Consider the following 18,857-nt stretch of genomic DNA (forward strand, 5'->3'; position numbering starts at 1 on the left):
GCAAATGAGGAGGCGTGTGCAGTGCTTGGCAAGCCCACTGCCCCTAGGGCACTTCACTGACATATTGGCTTATTTATCCTCTGGTGTCTCCCACCAGCCTGCAGCTTCACATCTCTTCCCCTGGGTTTGACCACAGGTGTTCGGCTTCTTCAAGGGCATGTCCTTCCCCCTCGCCAGCATCGCCGTCTACAACTCAGTGGTGTTTGGGGTCTTCAGTAACACGCAGAAGTTCCTCAGCCTGCACCGTGGTGGGGAGCCCGAGGCCAGCCCTCCCCGCACCCTGTCTGACCTGCTCCTGGCCAGCATGGTGGCTGGCGTGGTCTCTGTTGGGCTTGGTGGACCTGTGGACCTCATCAAGATCCGGCTGCAGATGCAAACACAGCCGTCTCTGGAAGGTAAAAGGCCAGGGGAGGGGAGCCTGGTGTCTGGGGACCTTTGAATCTTTCCCAGTTTGTGGATCTGGGATGTGGTCATTAACATTCTTGTTATTGAGCAAGGCATCTGTGTTGTCACATAATAGTCTGTCATTATTAACATTTTATCTGTAGTAGTAACTATCACCAGTTAAGTATTGTTAACCTGCTAAGAGCAGTTTCTCTTAATTCATCTTCATACAATTTTATGAGGCAGGTGCTGTTATTATGTCCATTTTACAGATGAGAAAACTGAAGCTCCATAGGTCAAGAACACACAAATAGTGATTGGCAAGGGAGGACCAGCTGCATAATTTGCAACCCCCAATGCAAAATGCAAATGTGGGGGCCCCTCATTCAAAAATGATTAAGAATTTCACAATGGCAACAGCAGAGCCTTAACCAAGCATGGTGTGACTGCACAGGTCTCATCCCCATGAAGCTGGCCCTGGGCAGAGTTGGGACTGACACCCACATCGGTCTTATTCCAACACCTACAGTCCTAGCCTCACCTGGCCCACACGCCAGGAAGTGTGGCAGGCGCGGCTGTGCACCTGCCGCTGCTCTCCTCACCCTCGCCTGCTCCTCTGCCCTTGACCTTCCTGTTGGAGCTTCATTTCTTGATGTGCTGTGCAGCTACTCCTACACCACATGCTGCATCTCTCATTTCCTCCTCTCTGGGAAAGACTTTTCTGTGTCTTTCCCTGGGAATGGCTTTGATAAAGGAGGATGGAAAGAATGGAAAGGCATTAGCTGTGCAGAGTAGAGAGGGACAGCTCTCAGGGAAGGACAAATGGGACGTCGTAGAAGACATATTTTAGTACCTCGGGGTTTGGCTCTTGGCACTACCACTAATTTCACAGTCTCCTCAGGCAAGATAGTGCCCCTTCCTGGGCCTCGGTCTCCTTTACTGTAAAACGGAAGGGCTAGATCCATGGTCCCTTCTGTCACCACATGGATAAGTCCCCTCTCCCTGGTAGCCTCCTGAGTGTCTTCCATGTGACACCTCTGCCCATAGAGGCTGGGGTTCAGCTGTGCCTCACAGCCAGAACCCCAAAAGCTTACTCAAGAGCATCCTGGCCCAGCACCCCAACCCCCAGCCAGGCAGTGTACAGGACAGGCCTGCACACCCTCTGAGCGTGATGCTGGTGCTTCCCACCTGTGCGGACAGAGGGCCTGGGACCCTGCTGCCTGAGGACGTGTGTCTTATGCCCCAAGGCCCATGGTCATTATCAGCATGTGGGTAAGCACAGGATGACAAGCGAGAACACCAGGGAGACACAGGGCAGGGATCCCCATCTTCATCCACCTGACATACTGAGTTCTGTCTTGGTACGATTTAGTTTGATCAAGGGGTTGCACCTCTGAAAAATGTTCGGTTCTGTCCCAGAGGCACATGCAGAGGTGCAAAGGCATGAGGGTGTCGTGATCGGGCTTGGAAGCCAGGCATCCTGGCCACGTACTGGCTATTTGCTCTGTCTTGTCTATGCCAGGAAAACTTTTCTTAGTCTCAGGTGCAGAGGAAACCTTGCCAGAAGTTTTAAAACTCTTTGGAGTTCAGATGTTGGAGGAGGCTCGGTGAGGAGTCTGCTGGGCTCCTGGGGGCAGCCTTGCTCCTTCACCACCGGGCACTGTGTCCCTGGAAGGGGAGGAGACAGGGGTGGGTGTGTGTGTATATGCCAGCCGGGACACCAAGGCAGGTGTTTCTCAAGAAATGCCCTGTTGAAGGCCCGGGACACTGGAGGCGAATGACTGGGTGAGCTTTCCTGACAGTGTTTGGCTCCTCCTCTGTCCTACCCTCCTCCACCCCACCTTGCCTGTAGAAAATGCTGGAATGCTGGCTGGCCAGGGTCTGAGGGGGTGCTGAGGCCAGGCCAGAAGCCTCTGGAGACTGGAAGATGGGTGGGAGGCAGCTGGGGAGAAGCTAGACCCAGGAAGTGCCCCAAAGCAGGGTGCGTGGCTCCTGGCCAATTTTAGGGAGCTGAGCAGCTATGTTAGCAGCTGCTGATGTCATTAAGCAGTCACTGTGCACCAGACACTGTGTTACGTGCTGCACATACATCGTCTTATTTAACATCCACCATGAGAGTGTGAAGTAGGTATGGTTGTTATTTCTGTTCATTTATCCAGCAAACAATAGTTATGCACCCACTGTGTGCCAGGTACAGGGCTAGTTGCTAGTGATACAGTGGAACTCAGAGACTCCATCCTGTCCCACTTCTAGTGCTACATCTGGCAAAGAGGCAGATAGGAATTTGGTGGGAGGAGTGGAACAGGCTCTCAGGCAGGCTATGGTTAGGAAAGTCTTCAGAGCAGGGTGGGAGGAGGGCCTGAAGGTCAGGGCCATGCAGCTGATCAGGGTAGCACCAAGGGTCACCCAGGTCTGCCTCACCTGGGGCATGGGAACCTGGTGCATGGCCCACCTGGAATGGGCCCTTCAGGCCTGCCTATCTGGGAAACCAGACTCTTTTAGGGCCCTGTCTCTTGGGGTCCTGTGTCCTGGGTAAGCCCTCTGAGCAGTGAAAACACAGGGGCCCTGTGCCTCCCCCTCCCCACCCCTCCTTGGGAGACACTGACAGCCCCTCAGGAGGGCTGGGATTCCCTGACCCAACTCCTGTGTGGGAACCAGCCCATAGGTCGTCAGTTCAGCTGTGGTGCCGGAGGAAATCTGTTCTCTTAAATAAATCCCTTGAGGCAGCAACAGAAAATAAACACATGTTCTGTCCTCCCAGTATGCCAGGAGACTGGCCTTCCAGGAGCACAGAGAAGGCTCTTAGTAAGAGGCCATGGGAGACTCCTGCAGACAAGTGTTTCTCAGCCCTGCAGAGCTCTGAGAAATTAGTGCCTGGGCCCGGGGCTTAGCTGGCAGCACAGAGACAAAGATAATTCATCCGAGTGAGTGGAAGGAAGGTAGAAACCAGTATTGGAGGACCACCTCAGCCATGCCCCACAGGGCTCTGTGATCTGGGTGGAGTCAGAACGGTCGTAGCAGTGGGGCATGAGTAGCCGGTGATTACTGATTGATTACTGATTATATGCCAGACACTGTGCTAGGAGCTTGGCTGTGCGTTTAGTCTTCACAACACCCCAATTCCTGGGCATTTACAATGGGGAGCCTGGGGCTCAGAGAGGTTCCGTAACCTGAGGTCACTCCTCTAGTGGGAGGTGGAGTGCAGGTGTGGATCTAGGGGGTCTGACTTAGAGCTCACTGATGCAGTTTCTACTTCTGCTCCAGAATTTTGTAGAAGGTGAGGCTACAGCAATTTTGGTAGCACTGGGCCACCAAGGCCTTTGCACAAAATCATCATGCATGAAAACAGCTTCAAACTGTAGGGGGAAGTGGGGTGGAAGCATGTCTCTAAAATGATGCTGTTCAAGTAAAGGGTGCGGCTCGTGGGCTCCAAGCGATGGGTCTGAATTATGTGGGTTTGGGCTGCCCCTCTCTGCATGGTCTACTCTTCCTTCCCTCCCATCCCAGCTGCTTGGGGGGAGGCCTTTGGTGACTACAGGTGCTGGGCAGGACCAACTACTGGCGAAGAGGTGCGGAGGCAGACAAAGGGTCTCCAGGCAGTATTTTCTGCCGGGAATCTCTCCAGAAAATCAGAGGGAATGTGGTTGTCTTTCACTTGTTCCTCAGGAACTCTCCAGGCCAGAGGTAGAATGCTGAGAGATTCACGGGACAGGGAAGTAATGTGAGTGAGCAGAAGTGCCTAGGAAATGAAACCTCTCCCATTTTTCTTGAGACCACAGCCCTCATAACCAATGTTTCATATTCCTCTTTTGACTGAAACATGGATATGGACCCTATTTCACCATCTGCATCACTCTGCCATTGGAAAAGCTTCGGGCTCTGGGAGGCAGTTGGGAATGGTGGGGACTGTGGCAAGCAGGGCCCATATCCTGTCCAAGGGGGTGGCCCCAACCCTGCTGCAGCTGACTGTTTTCATGTGGCCAGAGGTGCTTGGATCCTCTGATTTTTAAGAGAAGGCAGAAAGCTAGATTTTTCTGTGAGATACTTCAGTTGGAAATGGTGTGGCAATTCAATTAAAAACCAAAAATATACACAAACAGAACACTATGCAGCCCAAAGCTGTGTGGACTGGACGGAATGGGGCTGGGGCTGGCTGCAAGCATTTGTCTCTGATCTGGGTCAGGCCCAACCTGTGTGGTGACTGGGCTGACCTAGGCACTTCTAGCAGCCTTGGGCAGGGCTTGGAGGATTGTTTGTGCCTTGTGGTTTTACTCCAGAATTGCCAGTTCCCTTCCAGGGTAATGACCATGTGATGTGAGGCACAGTGCCAACATACTGAAGCCAGGTGCCAGAAACCTCTTGCTTCTCTGCTTTGGGACATATGACAGATGGGCTGGATGCCATGTTGAGGCTAGAGCCCAGCTCTTCTGGTTGGGAAACTGGCAAATATAGAGCCAGTGAGTTCCTCCTGATTGTCTAATAGTAGTAACCTGTGGTTGAAAATTTACAATCTACAGAGCATTGAAAGGAGAGAGAGAAAATGCCATCCACCCAAATACAACCACTGTTAACACGTCAATGTTTCCTTTTCCTATTCTATATACGTATTTAAAGATTGTAAGAGGTTGTACTCATGCTATATAGATAATTTCATATCTCTTTCTAACTTAACATTGTAATGCTTTACACATTACTGAACTAGCATACAAAACTGTTTAAAATAGATGGATAATATTTAAAATGGATGTGCAATATTCCATTAAACACACACACACACATTGAGAGGGTCAATATAGTATGGTAAAAATGCAGTGTCTGAAGTTGGACTACCTGCTTCTAATCCCACCTCCACCAAAGCTGAGAAACTTTGGACAATGCACCCAATGTTGCCAAGCCTCAGTTTACTCATCTGTGAAACAGACGTAGTGACAATAGGAACTTCTTAGCTGGAACAGAATGGGCTGATATATTATACGTGAAGATCTTAGCACAATGGCAAATTGAAGACATAAAATAGATGTTAGCTATACTATTAGTAAATATATTATTTAACAATCTCCCTACTGGTGAACACGTAAGTTGTGTGCAGTTTTTCTGTTTTAAAATAATGATCAGCAAATTTGCCCATAGTCGCCTTCATTTGGGGTTATTTCCCTAAATGTGTGGGCTACTTAATCCATGAGTGGGTCAAAGGGTGTGGCAATTTTAAAGATTTTTGGCACATATTGTGAAATTGTTATCCTGCAGGACTTTACCACATTACATCAGCAGTTGCTGAAATTTAAAGGGAATTTCCATTTGGCACTTTCTACATTGCACACAATGTAGTTATCGCTCATGTAAACCCTTCCAACTCAACAGAGTTATATTCCTGGGGATTCTGACCTTTGGGAAGAAGAAGGAGCTGGCCTGGGTTCAGTCCGATGTGCCCTTTTCAGTAAGGCATCCGTGAAGAAGCCCTCCCTTTAAAAATTATTATTACCCTTTGCATGCACATGAGTCTAACTTCATGTCCTACTGGGCCTGAACTGGAAGTGGGGCGGTGGTCCTGGAGGCCAGCTGTCCCTCTGCTGCCTGGGCTAAGTCACATTCTAGAGGCTGCTGGCCAACAATACTCACTCCTCCCCCATCTGGGAACTTTCAGGTCTGTGATTCCATTAGAAGCCTAGTTAATGTGCAGATCACACAGACCTCAACATAACAGAAGGACTGAGTTTGGGGATCAGAGGACACAGCATTAACTCTGTGGTGACCATTCATTTCTCCAGGCCCAGTGTAGTGGATTGAATTGTCCCCCCAAAACTCATTGAAGCTTGAATTGTGTCCCCCACATTTTATGTATTAGAAACTTAGCCCCCACTGTGACTGTTAAGAGGGTGGGAAATCCTGTTATGGTAATTGAAAGATGGAGCCTTGAAGAGGTGATTGGATTGTAGGACTGTGCAGTACTGAATGGATTAAAAATGGTGGTCAGGGGTGTGGTTCTAAGGGCTTTAAAAGAAGAGAAGTGTCTCTCTCTTGCTCTCTCTGCTTCCACCATCTTGCAATGTGAGACCACTGGGTTACTGTCGCCACCACCAGATGAATTTTGGACTTCCCATCCTCAGAAACTGTAAGCAATAAATTTTGCTTTCTTTATTAATCACCCGGTTTCAAGTATTTTGTTATAAGCAACAGAAATGGACTAATATACCCAGCTGGAGGGAAGGGGCTGGGTGTTATGCCTGCTCAAATTCACCCTTGTGTCATTCATTCACATGCACTTCCTGAGCTCCTGCTCTGAGCCAGGCAGAGTGGGTAACAAAGAGGTGTCTTCGGGGATCCCATTGTCTGGTGAGAAGTCAGACATGTACTGGGATGAGAAGGGCCTCATGGAAGGCTCTGGAACCCCTGACTCTGGCTCTGATGATCAGAAAGCCTCCAGAGGGGAAGTGGCTGTCGATTGGGTCTTTGAGTGCTGGGTAGGATTTAGAGATGGGGTGGACAGGTGTTTCATCAGAGGGAATAATGTCGGGGAAGATTCAGGGGCAGGAAAATGCAAACCTATGGCAGGACAAGGGAGCCGTTTGTTTAGTGCAGATGTACAGTGCAGGAAAGGTGGGGGGTCTGGAAGATGCGGAGTGAGCTGAGAAGTGCTTGTATCTCTTAGCTGAGGAAAGGCTTAGGTTCTGGTCAGCAGACAGTGAGGCAACTTGGGCACCAGAATGACCCAGCCAGAGCTGTGCTGTAGGGAGATGGATCTGGCCTTGGGAAGGGGTGGAAGAATGGTGGGGACAGTGGAAGTGGGCAGGTTGGTTTGGAGGCTGCTTTCACAGACCCAGGGCTATGGTTGTGGAGATAGAGCAGAGTGGCAGATCAAGAGGCTCCGAGGAGGTAGAAGCAATGGGCCAAGCAGCAGGAGCTAGCGGGAGAGAGTATCAAAACTGGCCCAGGTTTTCAGAGTTGTATGATGATGAGGAGGCTGGAATCTCCCACCCAGAAACTGAAGTGGCAAATGCAGTGTGTAAGATGCTGCATGGTGTGGAGTAGGTGGTAAGTGAATGCTTGTTGTCACTGCTGCCATCTTGGAAGCTGGCTGGAGGGCCGGGCTTGGGTGAGCACATGATGAGTTTGGTTCGCAGCCAGAAGTGTCAGGACTAAAGGTGCAGATACAGGTGTGACAGGCAGAGAAATGACCATTGAAGTCATGACAGTAGATGCAAATGCCAAGCGAGCTGCAGAGAAGAAGAGGGTGGACATCAATGAGAAGACTTGGTAGAGGAATGTGGGAAGGAGCAGAGAGTTACAATGATACTGACAGCTGTAGGTAACGATTGTGCCCATGCCATGTGCACTGTGCTAATGCACATTCCATTGTTAAATCATCGCAGCAACTCCAGGAAATAAGCACGATTATGATCTTTATTTTACAGGCAGGGAAACTGAGGCTGGGTTATGTAACTTGTCTATGGCACACAGCTGTTATATGGTGAGGCAGAGAATTACCCCAGACCGGGCAACTCCATGGCCCCTAGAAACAGAGTTCTGAGAAAACAGTGTCACTGAAGTAGGGTGAAGGAGAGTATAGAGGGGGGAATTGCTGAAGCTGGGGTGACAACGGGGACAGAGACAAAGGGGTGGAGAAGGAAAAAGCTATCTTTTCCAGATTGGGAGAAAAGAAGGAAAGAAAATGCAGAGAGGCTTTTGAGGGCAAGAGGAAGAAAGTTGAAGGAGTTAATGTCACAGGCTTGGTTCTGCCATATTGAAGATACTGTGGATAGAATAAAGGGAACTGAGTGTAGCCAGGATTGGAGGAGAAGAAGATCCTAATTTCTGGACAGGCCAAGAGGAGACAACTGTCTGGATAGTGAGTAGCAGAGAGGGCCAGCCGAGGGGTGGATCTCAGCAGGTGAGATCATCAAATGCGTTCCAGAACACAAAGCCATTTGAGGCCAAGAATGTGTAAGGTGACAAAATGGAGCAGAACCATATCTCCAGTTCCCTTGAATCCTCAGAGATACCTGGCTGGGAGGTCACCAGCTGTGCCTTCAAGGCCCTGAGTGCATTTATTAGTCTTTTTGACAGCATAGTTTTATTGCTACTGTGAAGATGGGTGGCTGCCGAGAAAAACACTCTTCTCCAGCCTGGATGGCTTTGGGGAGAAGCGGCAGGTTTTCTAAGACTTTTCCACTACAGGGTAGGAATTATTGATAGTAAGATCCCTGAAGGGACACACATTGCTCCTTTCAACTCCTAAAGAAGGAAGCCTATGTGGAAAGGCAGGAACTCTTGGAGTGTGACAGGGAGCACAAAGACCTGGAGACCACCCAGGACCGTACAGCCTGGGCTTTCTCCTCAAGTAGGCTGTGGACTGCCAAGAGGAAGGAAGCAATGGCAATGGCAGCCCAGGAGAGGAGGGAAGAGGTTTGTGGAGAGGCCAGGTATATCCAAACTGTGGTTCCACAGAGATACCAGAGATTAATGAAGATTCAGGTAATATAATACCCCGTTGTATAAGTTAAATGCATTGGTGACACATCATTAGTTTTTTAAATCTATTGACAAGAATGGGTATTGACAAGTCCTGATTTCTGGACTCAACAGAGTATTGATAGTTCTTGGCCCTGTGTGGGCATCAGTGATCTCCCCCAGTAGGCTTGGCTGCAGACCACAGCTGCCTGAGGTCGGCAGGTCCAGCGCTTCCAGAATCTGGAATCATACCAGGACAGGGTAATAAAAACAGGAATGGTAACTACTTGCCTTGAGTAAAGTGTATTTGAAAAACACGCATTTTAGTAAAGTACATTTGCTAGCATTCTCTTTTAATGTTCACAAAAGCCAAATGAGGTGGACAGATTTTTCCTCCCCCTTTCATAGATGATGAGGAAACTGAGGCCTACTGAGGCTGAGTCCCTTGCACAGGGTTTTACAGTAAAAAGCAACTGAACGGGAATGCAAATCCTGGGCTCACTTCTAATCCAAGATTCTTTCTATTAAAGCATCTGCTGATCTTGGACCCTTCAGGTCACAGGTAAACTGCTGGACTCTTCAGAAACAGGAATTAGGTAAGAGCTTTCCAGTTGGTAATATCCTGGGGAAGTGATGTAAGGGGTCCACCAGCCTGCTCAAGCCCAAACCCAAATCAAGAGGTTATGCCCAGCTTGTTCACTGAAAGATGTATATCACGTTACTGTATACTTTTATAGCATCTTAGACCAGTGCTGTAGGTGGGACTGTGATTTTAGAGTTTTTATTATCTAAAGCCTCTGCCCAAAGATCAGATAGGGCCAGCCTTGGATGAAGGCAGAGTGTATGAACCTTGGAAGCCTTGGTTCTGCCCCGATCAGATGCTCAAGTGTTTGTGGAGTGGATGCTGAGGCACATGTGGGGCTTAGGCACCAGGTCCTGGTGGTCAGGGACAGCCACCATGTGTGATTCCCATCATCAGGAAACTCACTGCTTTGGTAAGGGCAAAGCAGCAAGCTTAGAAAACAGCAGCAACAAAGGCGGGTATAATAAGGGGTGCAGTCTCTGGGGCAGGCTGAGGGCTTCTAACTTTTTCTAAGAGTACCTTTTAATCCATAAAATGTGGCCCAATCCATAGAACAGCAGCTGTGTTTGAAGTGTCCATGGATTAAGAACATAGATATGGCAAGAAGCTACTTGGATTACTAACATATTTAAGTAAAATTGTGTTTCGTTACCCACCATAGCACCTATGTATATGAGAAAAATGGCATGTATGTGATGTGCAAGATATTTTAGGAATTCTGTCAACCTATCCTGCTTATGGCTACCTGGGTCCCTTGACATAACCCCATGCTCCCAGTGTCCCTTTGAGAGCAGACAGGCCTACGCATGTTTGACACAGAACACTTGTTAAACCTGACTGGATACCAGCAGGGCCTCATTTGTAGATATCTGATTTGTTGAGGATTTTCTGTAGAAAGTGACTCTTGAGAAAAGATACTGTGTTCCCCACCCCACCCTCCACACCCACGCACAGAGGAGCCTGGTGACACTTTCCCTTCCAGAGAGTGGCCGGGCCTTTGTGCTCCTGAGGGCCCAGCTCTAAGCACATCGGTGACCAGCCATTGTGTTTCAGCTGGTTTTCCTGTTTCCAAGGTCATGACTCATTGAGGAAATTGAACAGCGCTGACTGAAATAGGGAGAGAAGTGAAACTGTTTTTCCATTTGTGTTTGAGGAAGGTGCAGCGACTTTCTGTGGCTAGGTGCCTGGGCTCTGAGAAGTGGGGCAATAGTGGCAGATGTGTGGGGACCCCAGCCTGTGTCTGGGCTGGCTCAGCCCTTCTGAGGTGGGAGGTCCCCTAAGAAGTTGCTGCATGGGTACCTGTTAGAATTGGCCGGACTTGCCTGCCGCCCCTCCCCCACAAACAAACAAATGAAGGAACTTCCCTGCAGAGGCACAAGCCTTCAAAGAGACCTCCTGGCCCAGGCAGGAGGCCAGCAAGCAAGGCACTGGCATTTCATGGAGAGCAGGACATCCAGACAGCCACAGCATATGGGCTGAGGAGAGACAGCGGGGACTGAGCTAGACAAGGTGGGACCCTGGAGGACCACAGTTCTTTTCAGAACTGTGTAGGCCATCCTACACTCCTAGGTGAAGGTTAGGAGCAGGGTGGGGGCCAATTTCATTGACTGTGAACATCTTGCCAGTCTTGGTGTAGGGGGCTTGAGTTGGCCCTGATTGAATTTGGGGGAAAAAAGGCATCCTGAAAGTTCAAGAACAGTAGGTTGGAGTCAGTGGTTCAATGTGAGCTGAGTACTGATCCAGCCCTGTGCATTCTTCCTCAGCTCCCTGGATAAGAGACATGCAAGTCCACAGATTTCAGTTGTGCATATTTCCAAAAATTCCTTTCCAGTAACTTCCCAAATCAGCTTTTAAGAGTCATCAAAATTTGGTTTTCACAGACTAAAATTGGTCCACTGGTACAGTTATCAAGACCTCTGGTTCAGTGCTTTCCTGAAGCTAGCTGCCATGCCTTCCAGGCCAGGCCTTCCTAGGCCATGCCATAGACAAGACTGGGTGCATTCAGGGTGGTATGGCTGTAGACTAGGGCCAAGCTGTAGAGCACTGGACACCACATGGATAACTGGTGGGAATTCTGCTGTTTTCTGGAGGAAAGCTCTATTGTTCATTAATCAGCAGTGGTATCTTGAGCTGGTCATGGTTTCTGTTAAGTATCAGCATAAATTCATCATTATCATTTTAGGTTTTTGTGACTTTGGGCCTAACCAATGACATTGTTGTGATACATTTTTATCTCAGGTATATTTGGGACTAGAATTATAATGACTACACTTGATAATACTCTGCTTTGTGGTCCCAATATGAATCACCCATATTGCTAATGCAGATGGGCCCATAACAACCTCAGAGAAAGATCATTTCTCAATGAATGACAACTCACTGATGTTACAGAGTTCTTTTACCTTGAAATTCAGAAGAGGGTAGGTAGACTATAGAATCTTTGTTCTATCTAAGTGGGTTGTGATGAAACAGTTTGTTTAAAGTATGTTATTTCCTCGGTTGGGTGTGGTTACATAGGTGCATGCAATTATCAAACCTTGTCAACTATGCACTTAAGAACTGTACCTTTTATTCAATGTAAATTGCACCTCAATTAAAAAATAAACTAATGAAAACAAGGCCAGATAGGAGACAAGAAGAGAAGACCAGGGACTCTTGAGAGTAATTGGTTTTCATGGAAAACAAGGTGAGATTTAAGAATGAGCTCCAGGAGGGAGGAAGTATAGCCAAGAATGCATAACCTCAGCATAATAGCAAGGAAACATCAGACAAACCCTAAAGGAGGGCAGCTCTATTAACACGAAGTGGGGCAGTCTACTCTTTAAAAATGTCAGTCTCTCTCTCTCACTCTTTCTGCTTCCACCATCTTGCAATGTGAGGGGTCACTGTTGCCGCTACCAGAAGTGTTCCTTGGACTTTGGACTTCTCAACCTCAGAAACTCACTTTGAATGTATCATCCAGTTTTCTCCTGGCCTGCAAGGTTTCAGTTTAGAAATCTGTTGATCCACCCAGCCACCGCTGAGGCCCTGCCGGAGTGACAGGCAGTTGTGTGGGACCCAGGCAAGTGAGCCCTGCCCTGAGAGACCCACACAGCCACTGCCAAGTCCCCGCCAGAGTTGTGCTTTCAGCAAAACTCCCTGCCACTGCTACAGACACCAGAGTACAGAGCGAGTGGGCAGTGACAGCCACTGCCACAGCAACTGCTGCCACAAGGATGGCTCTTTGCCAAAGCAGCAGCCACTGCTACCTCATAGGTTCCCTGGTGACCACTCATCAGTATAGACAAAAGGAGAGTCATCAGCAGAGCCTAGGGAAAGAGGAAAGAAAAAAGAGAAAACCCACCCAGAGTCACCCATTCAAACTGAGGAGCACTAGTACACCCCAGTGCAGCCATCAGTGTCAGGGTGATCTAGCCAGGGTGCCAACAGTCCTGCCCCCAAACATTCATCATAACCTAAGACTGACAAGATTCCAAGGCACTACCCCTCAAAATTTGAGAGGTTGCCCATGTCCTGATGAACCAGCATAGTGTCACGAACCTCAGCAAGGAAATACTAAGTGTCACAGGGACTAGGTCACAGAGGCACTCTTACACAACTCCAACATCAAATTTGGCCAAAGTACCTATGAGAAAACATAACTGCATCTACCTGGAACCAATACTAAAATGCCCCATTCAACCATCGCTATAAAACACATCCACAAGAGGAACTCTCTCTCTGCAAACCCCACTCCAGAATATGAGAAAAATCAACTTTCAACTTTTCTATTAGATAACTGTAGTGGATTGAATTATGCCCCCCCAAATTCCCTGAAGCTTGAGTTATGTCCCACAAGTTTTATGTATTAGAAACTTAGCCCCACTGTGACTGTTAAGAGGGTGGGAAATCCTATTATGGTAATTGAAAGTTGGAATCTTGAAGAGGTGATTGGATTGTAGGACTGTGCCCTAATGAATGGATTAAAACTGGTGGTCAGGGGCATGGTTCTGAGGGCTTTAAAAGAAGAGGAGAGTCTGTCTTGCTTGCTCTCTGCTCTCTCTGCTTCCACCATCTTGCAATGGGAGACCCCTGGGTCACTGTCACTACCACCAGATGGACTTTGGGCTTCTCAGCCTCAGAAACTGTAAGCAATAAATTGCATTTTCTTTATAAATCACCTGGTTCAATATATTCTGATATAAGCAACACAAACGGACTAATACAGTGACTAAACACAAATGTAGAGATACTAGAAATATGAAAAAACAGGAAAATATGACAACACCAAAGGAATATATAATTCTTGAACACCAGATTCTATAGAACAAGAAGTCCTTTAAATGACTAAAAAGGAATTTTCAGCAACAATTCTAAGAAAACTCAATGAAATACAGGAAAACTCAGACAATGCAACTAAATGAGAAAAAGTATTCAGGACCTGAAGGAGGAAATGTACAAAGAAATTAATGCTCTATAAAAGAATGTAGCAGAGCTTGTGGAACTGAAGGATTCTTTTAACGAAGTAAAAAACTCAACAGAGATCTTAAACAGCAGACTAGAATGAGCTCCAGGAGGGAGGAAGTATAGCCAAGAATGCATAACCTCAGTGTAATAGCAAGGAAACATCAGACAAACCCTTAAGGAGGGCAGCTCTACAAAGTGGGGCAGTCTACTCTTTAAAAATGTCAGTCTCTCTCTCTCACTCTCTCTGCTTCCACCATCTTGCAATGTGAGGGGTCACTGTTGCCACTACCAGAAGTGTTCAACAGCAGAAGAGAGACTGTCTGATCCTGAAGACAGCCTTTTTGAAATAACCCAGGTGGGCAAATAAAAGAAAAAAGAATTTTTTTAAAAAAGGGGAAAGTCTAAGAGAGATAACCAACAATCTTAAGTGTTCAAATGCCTGAATCATGGGAAAAGGTATTAAAAACATATTCAATGAAATAGTAGTGGAAAACTTCCAAGGTATAGGGAAAGATACAGATCTTCAGATCCAGGAGGCTTAAAGATCCCCAAACAAATTCAGCCTAAAAATGTCCTCTCCAAGACACATTATAGTCAAATTAGCAAAGCTCAAAGACAGAGAGAATCTTAAAAGCTGCAAGAGAAAAGTGTCAAGTCACCTATAAGGAACTCCTATTAACTCTGATGTTATCAGACTTTTCATTGGAAACCCTAAAATCCAGAAGAGAATGGGATGATACATTCAAAATACTAAAAGACAAAAATTTCCAGCCAAGAATACTATACCCAGCAAGGCTATCCTTCTAAAATGAAGAACAAACAGTATATTCTCAGAAAAACAGAAACTGTGGGAAGTCGCCACCACACAACCAGCCCTACAAGAAATTCTCAAGGGAATACTGTGCCTGGTACCTCAAAAACAACCATCACTACCATGAATACTCAAGAAAGAACAAAACCAAGCAGTAAAACAAAAATGCAAACAATAAAGAGAAAAGAATTTCATCTACCACCTCAAGAAACTAACAAACACAAAAGATGAACAATAAAATGGAAAGAAAGAAACAAAAAATACTTACATCCAAACAAAAATCAATAAAATGCCAGGAGTAAAGCAACTCCTTTCAACAATAACTCTTAATGTAAAAGGATTAAATTCCCCACTCAGAAGACACAGAATGACTGATTGGATTAAACAGATTGACCCAACAATATTCTGTCTTCAAGAAACTTACCTCACTTGTAAAGAAACACACAGACTAGGAGTGAAAGGGTGGGAAAAAACATACTATGCAAATAGAAACCAAAAACAAGCTGGAGTAGCTATTCTTATATCAGATAAAATAGACTTTAAACCAAACACCATAAAAAGAGATAAAGAAGACCACTATATAATGATAAAGGAATCTATCCAACAAGAAGACATAACAATCACAAATATATATGCACCCAACATCAGAGCAGCCAGATATATAAAGCAAACACTATTAGACTTAAAGAAAGAGATAGACCCAAATACCATAATAGGAAAGGACCTGAACACTCACTCTCAGCATTGGACAGATCATCCAGGCAAAAAATCAGTAGAGAAACACGGGATCTAAACAAAACTTTAGACCAATTGGAGTTAGCAGACATCTACAGAACATTACATTCAACAACCACAGAATATACATTCCTCTCATTAGCACATGGAACGTTCTCCAGGATAAGCCACATGTTCGGTCACAAATCAAGTCTCAACAAATTTTAAAAAACTGAAATTATTTCATGTATTTTCCCAAACCAGAATGGATTAAAACTAGAAATCAATAACAAATGAAACTCTGGAAACTATACAAATATGTGGAAATTAAGCAACATTCTACTGAATGACACATGGATCCAACAATAAATTAAACAGGAAATCAAAGCATTTACTGAAACTAATGAAAATAATGACACATCATACCACAACCTGTGGGATACTGCAAAAACAGTACTAAGGGGGAAGCTTATTACAATAAGTGCTTACTCCAGAAGAATGGAAAGGTGGCAAATAAACAACCTAACACTTCACCTCAAATAACTGGAAAAACAAGAACAATCCAACTCCAAAGTTAGTAGATGGAAAGAAATAAAGATCAGAGCAAAACTAAATGAAGTAGAAACCAAAAATGCAATACAAAAGATCAATAAAACAAAAACTTGATTTTTCAAGAAGATAGAGAAATAGGCAAGCCGTTAGGTAGGCTAACTAAAAAAAGAAGAGAGAAGACATGAATAACAAAAATTAGAAATGAAAAAAGAGGCATTACAACCAATACCATGGGAAGTACAAAAAATCCTTGAAGACTTATAAACAACTATACACCAGCAAATTTGAAAACCTGGAGGAAATGATCAAATTTATGGACACACTCAAATGACCAAGACTGAACCACAAAGACAAAGAAAACCTGAACTGATCAATAACAATCAAAGAGATTGAAGCTGTAATCAGCAGTCTCCCAACAAAGGAAAGCCCAGGACTGAATAGCTTCACTGCCAAATTCCACCAGACCTTTCAAGAAGAATTAATACCAATTCCTTACAATCTATTTCAAAAAATTGAAACAGAGGCCATTCTCCCAAACTCATTCTATGAAGCAAACATCACCGTGATACCAAAACAAGACAAATATATGACAAAAAAAGAAAACTATAGGCCAGTATGTTTGATGAATATAGATGCAAAGATCCTCAATAAAATATTAGCAAATATAATACAGCAATACATCCATAAAATTATACACCACACTAAAGTGAGAGTCATCCCAGGGATACAAGGATGGTTCAGCACACTTAAGTAAATAAATGTGATACACCACATCAACAAAATTAAGGACAAAAAACATGTGATTATCTTAGTAGATGCTGAAAAAGCATTTGACAAAATTCAATATCCCTTCATGATAAAGACTCTCAACAAATTAGGTATAGAAGGAAAGTATCTCAAAGCAATAAAAGCTATGTATGACAAAACCACTGCTATTATCATCCTGAATGGGGATAAGTTAAAAGCTCTTCCCTTAAGAACAAGAACAAGATAAGGATGCCCACTCTCACCACTCCTACTCAACATAGTATTGGAAGTACTAGCCAGAGCAATCAGAGAAGAGGAAGAAATAAAGGGCATCCAGATTGGAAAAGATGAGGTCAAATTGTCCCTATTTGCAGATGAACTAATCCCATGTGTAGAACAGCCTAAAGACTCTACCAAAAATCTCTTAGAATTGATAAATGATTTCAGCAAAGTTGCAGGATACAAAATCAACATGCAAAAATCAGGAGCATTTTTATACTCCAACAATGAACTAGCAGAAAAAGAAAGTAAGAAAGCTAGCCCATTTACAACAGTCACCAAAAATAAAGTAAAGTAAAATAAAATAAAACAAAGTAAAATAAAATACCTAGAAATAAAGTTAACAAACAATATGAAAGATCTCTACAATGAGAACTACAAGAAATTAAAGAGGACACGAGAAAACGGAAAGTTATTCCATGCTTTTGGATTGGAATAATTAACGAAGTGAAAATGTCCATACTACCCAAAGTGATCTACAGATTCAATGCAATCCCCATCAAAATACCAATGACATTCTTCACAGAAATGGGAAAAACTATCCTAACATTCACATGGAATATTTAGGCTGGTTCCAATTCTTGGTTATTGTAAATAGAGCTGTGATAAACATGGGGCGTACAGGTATCCCTATGAAATGATGCTTTCCATTCCTTCGGGTATATACCCAGCACTGGGATTGCTGGGTCATATGGCAGTTCTATCTGTAAGTGTTTGAGTAACCTCCATACCATTTTCCACAATGGCTGCACCATTTTACAGCCCCACCAACAGTGTAGGAGGGGGTCCCCTTTCTCTGCATCCTCACCAGCATTTGTTATTCTCAGTCTTTTTGATATAAGCCAGCCTAACTGGAATGAGATGGTATCTCAGTGTGGTTTTGATTTGCATTTCATGGATGCTGAGTGATGTTGAGCATTTTTTCATGTGTCCGTTGGCCATCCTTGTATCTTCCTTTGAGAAATGCCCATTCAGCTCCTTTGCCTATTTTTTAATTGGGTTACTTGTTTTTCTGCCTAAATACTCATCATTAGACAAGTGGATAAGGAAAATGTGGTATATTTACACAATGGAATACTACTCTGCTATAAAAAAGAATGAAATATTGCCATTTGCAGCCACATGGATGAACTTAGAAAAAATTATGTTAAGTGAAATATGCCAGGAACAGAAAGAGAAATACTGCATGTTCTTATACATGTGGGAACTAATAAAAATAAATAAATAAATAAACAGAAAAAGAAAAAAACACAACAATCACAATAATTCTTTGAACCTCTTAAGAGAAGTGAACAGAACTGAGGTTAATGGAGGTTGGGAAAGAGGAAAGGGAGGAATTAGTAAAGGGCCACGAAAATCAATTACAATGTATAATGATAAAAAAAAAAGCCAGTGTCATAAAAAACAAAGAAAGGCTGTGAAAGTGTTACAGATTAAAGGACTGGATCCGATACTGGAGAGGGAGGAATGCAATAAAGGACATCGTGAGATCACATGACAATTTGATTGTAGGTGATAGATTAGATAAAAGTATTGCCAAGGTAGATTATGAAACTGATAACTGTACTATGGTTATGTAAGACAGTATCCCTGTTCTTAGGAAATACGGTCTGAAGTAATTAGGGGTAAAGAGCTTCTAAATAGTTTAGAAAATTAAATTATGTATGTATGTGTGAAAAATTATGTATGTGTATGCAAAAGAATTTCCTTACTGCTTACCTTGGAAAGAAAAGGAAAAAAAAAACAGGTTTGTATCTGCTTGGGTCTTGTTGACAAGGCTAGTTCAAGGTTTGACGGGTGTTTTTCCAACATCTGCACCTCCACATGGGGAGGATTTTGTCAGGACATTGTCTTTCAGTCATAACTACTGAAAGCCACATTGTACCTATAGCT

The 18,857-nt window shown here is 44.7% G+C and overlaps 1 protein-coding gene across 1 annotated transcript in view; it reads left to right on the forward strand.

The window, feature by feature from the left end:
- Positions 1-18,857, forward strand: part of SLC25A48 (solute carrier family 25 member 48) — a 43,282-nt gene that overhangs the window by 13,376 nt on the left and 11,049 nt on the right. The window contains exon 5 of the mRNA XM_063087635.1: positions 137-395. Coding sequence (XP_062943705.1) covers positions 137-395 — 259 coding nt within the window. The remainder of the gene's footprint in view (positions 1-136; positions 396-18,857) is intronic.

This window comes from Cynocephalus volans, chromosome 2 (genome assembly GCF_027409185.1).
Source record: "Cynocephalus volans isolate mCynVol1 chromosome 2, mCynVol1.pri, whole genome shotgun sequence".
In the NCBI taxonomy this organism is placed as follows: domain Eukaryota; kingdom Metazoa; phylum Chordata; class Mammalia; order Dermoptera; family Cynocephalidae; genus Cynocephalus; species Cynocephalus volans.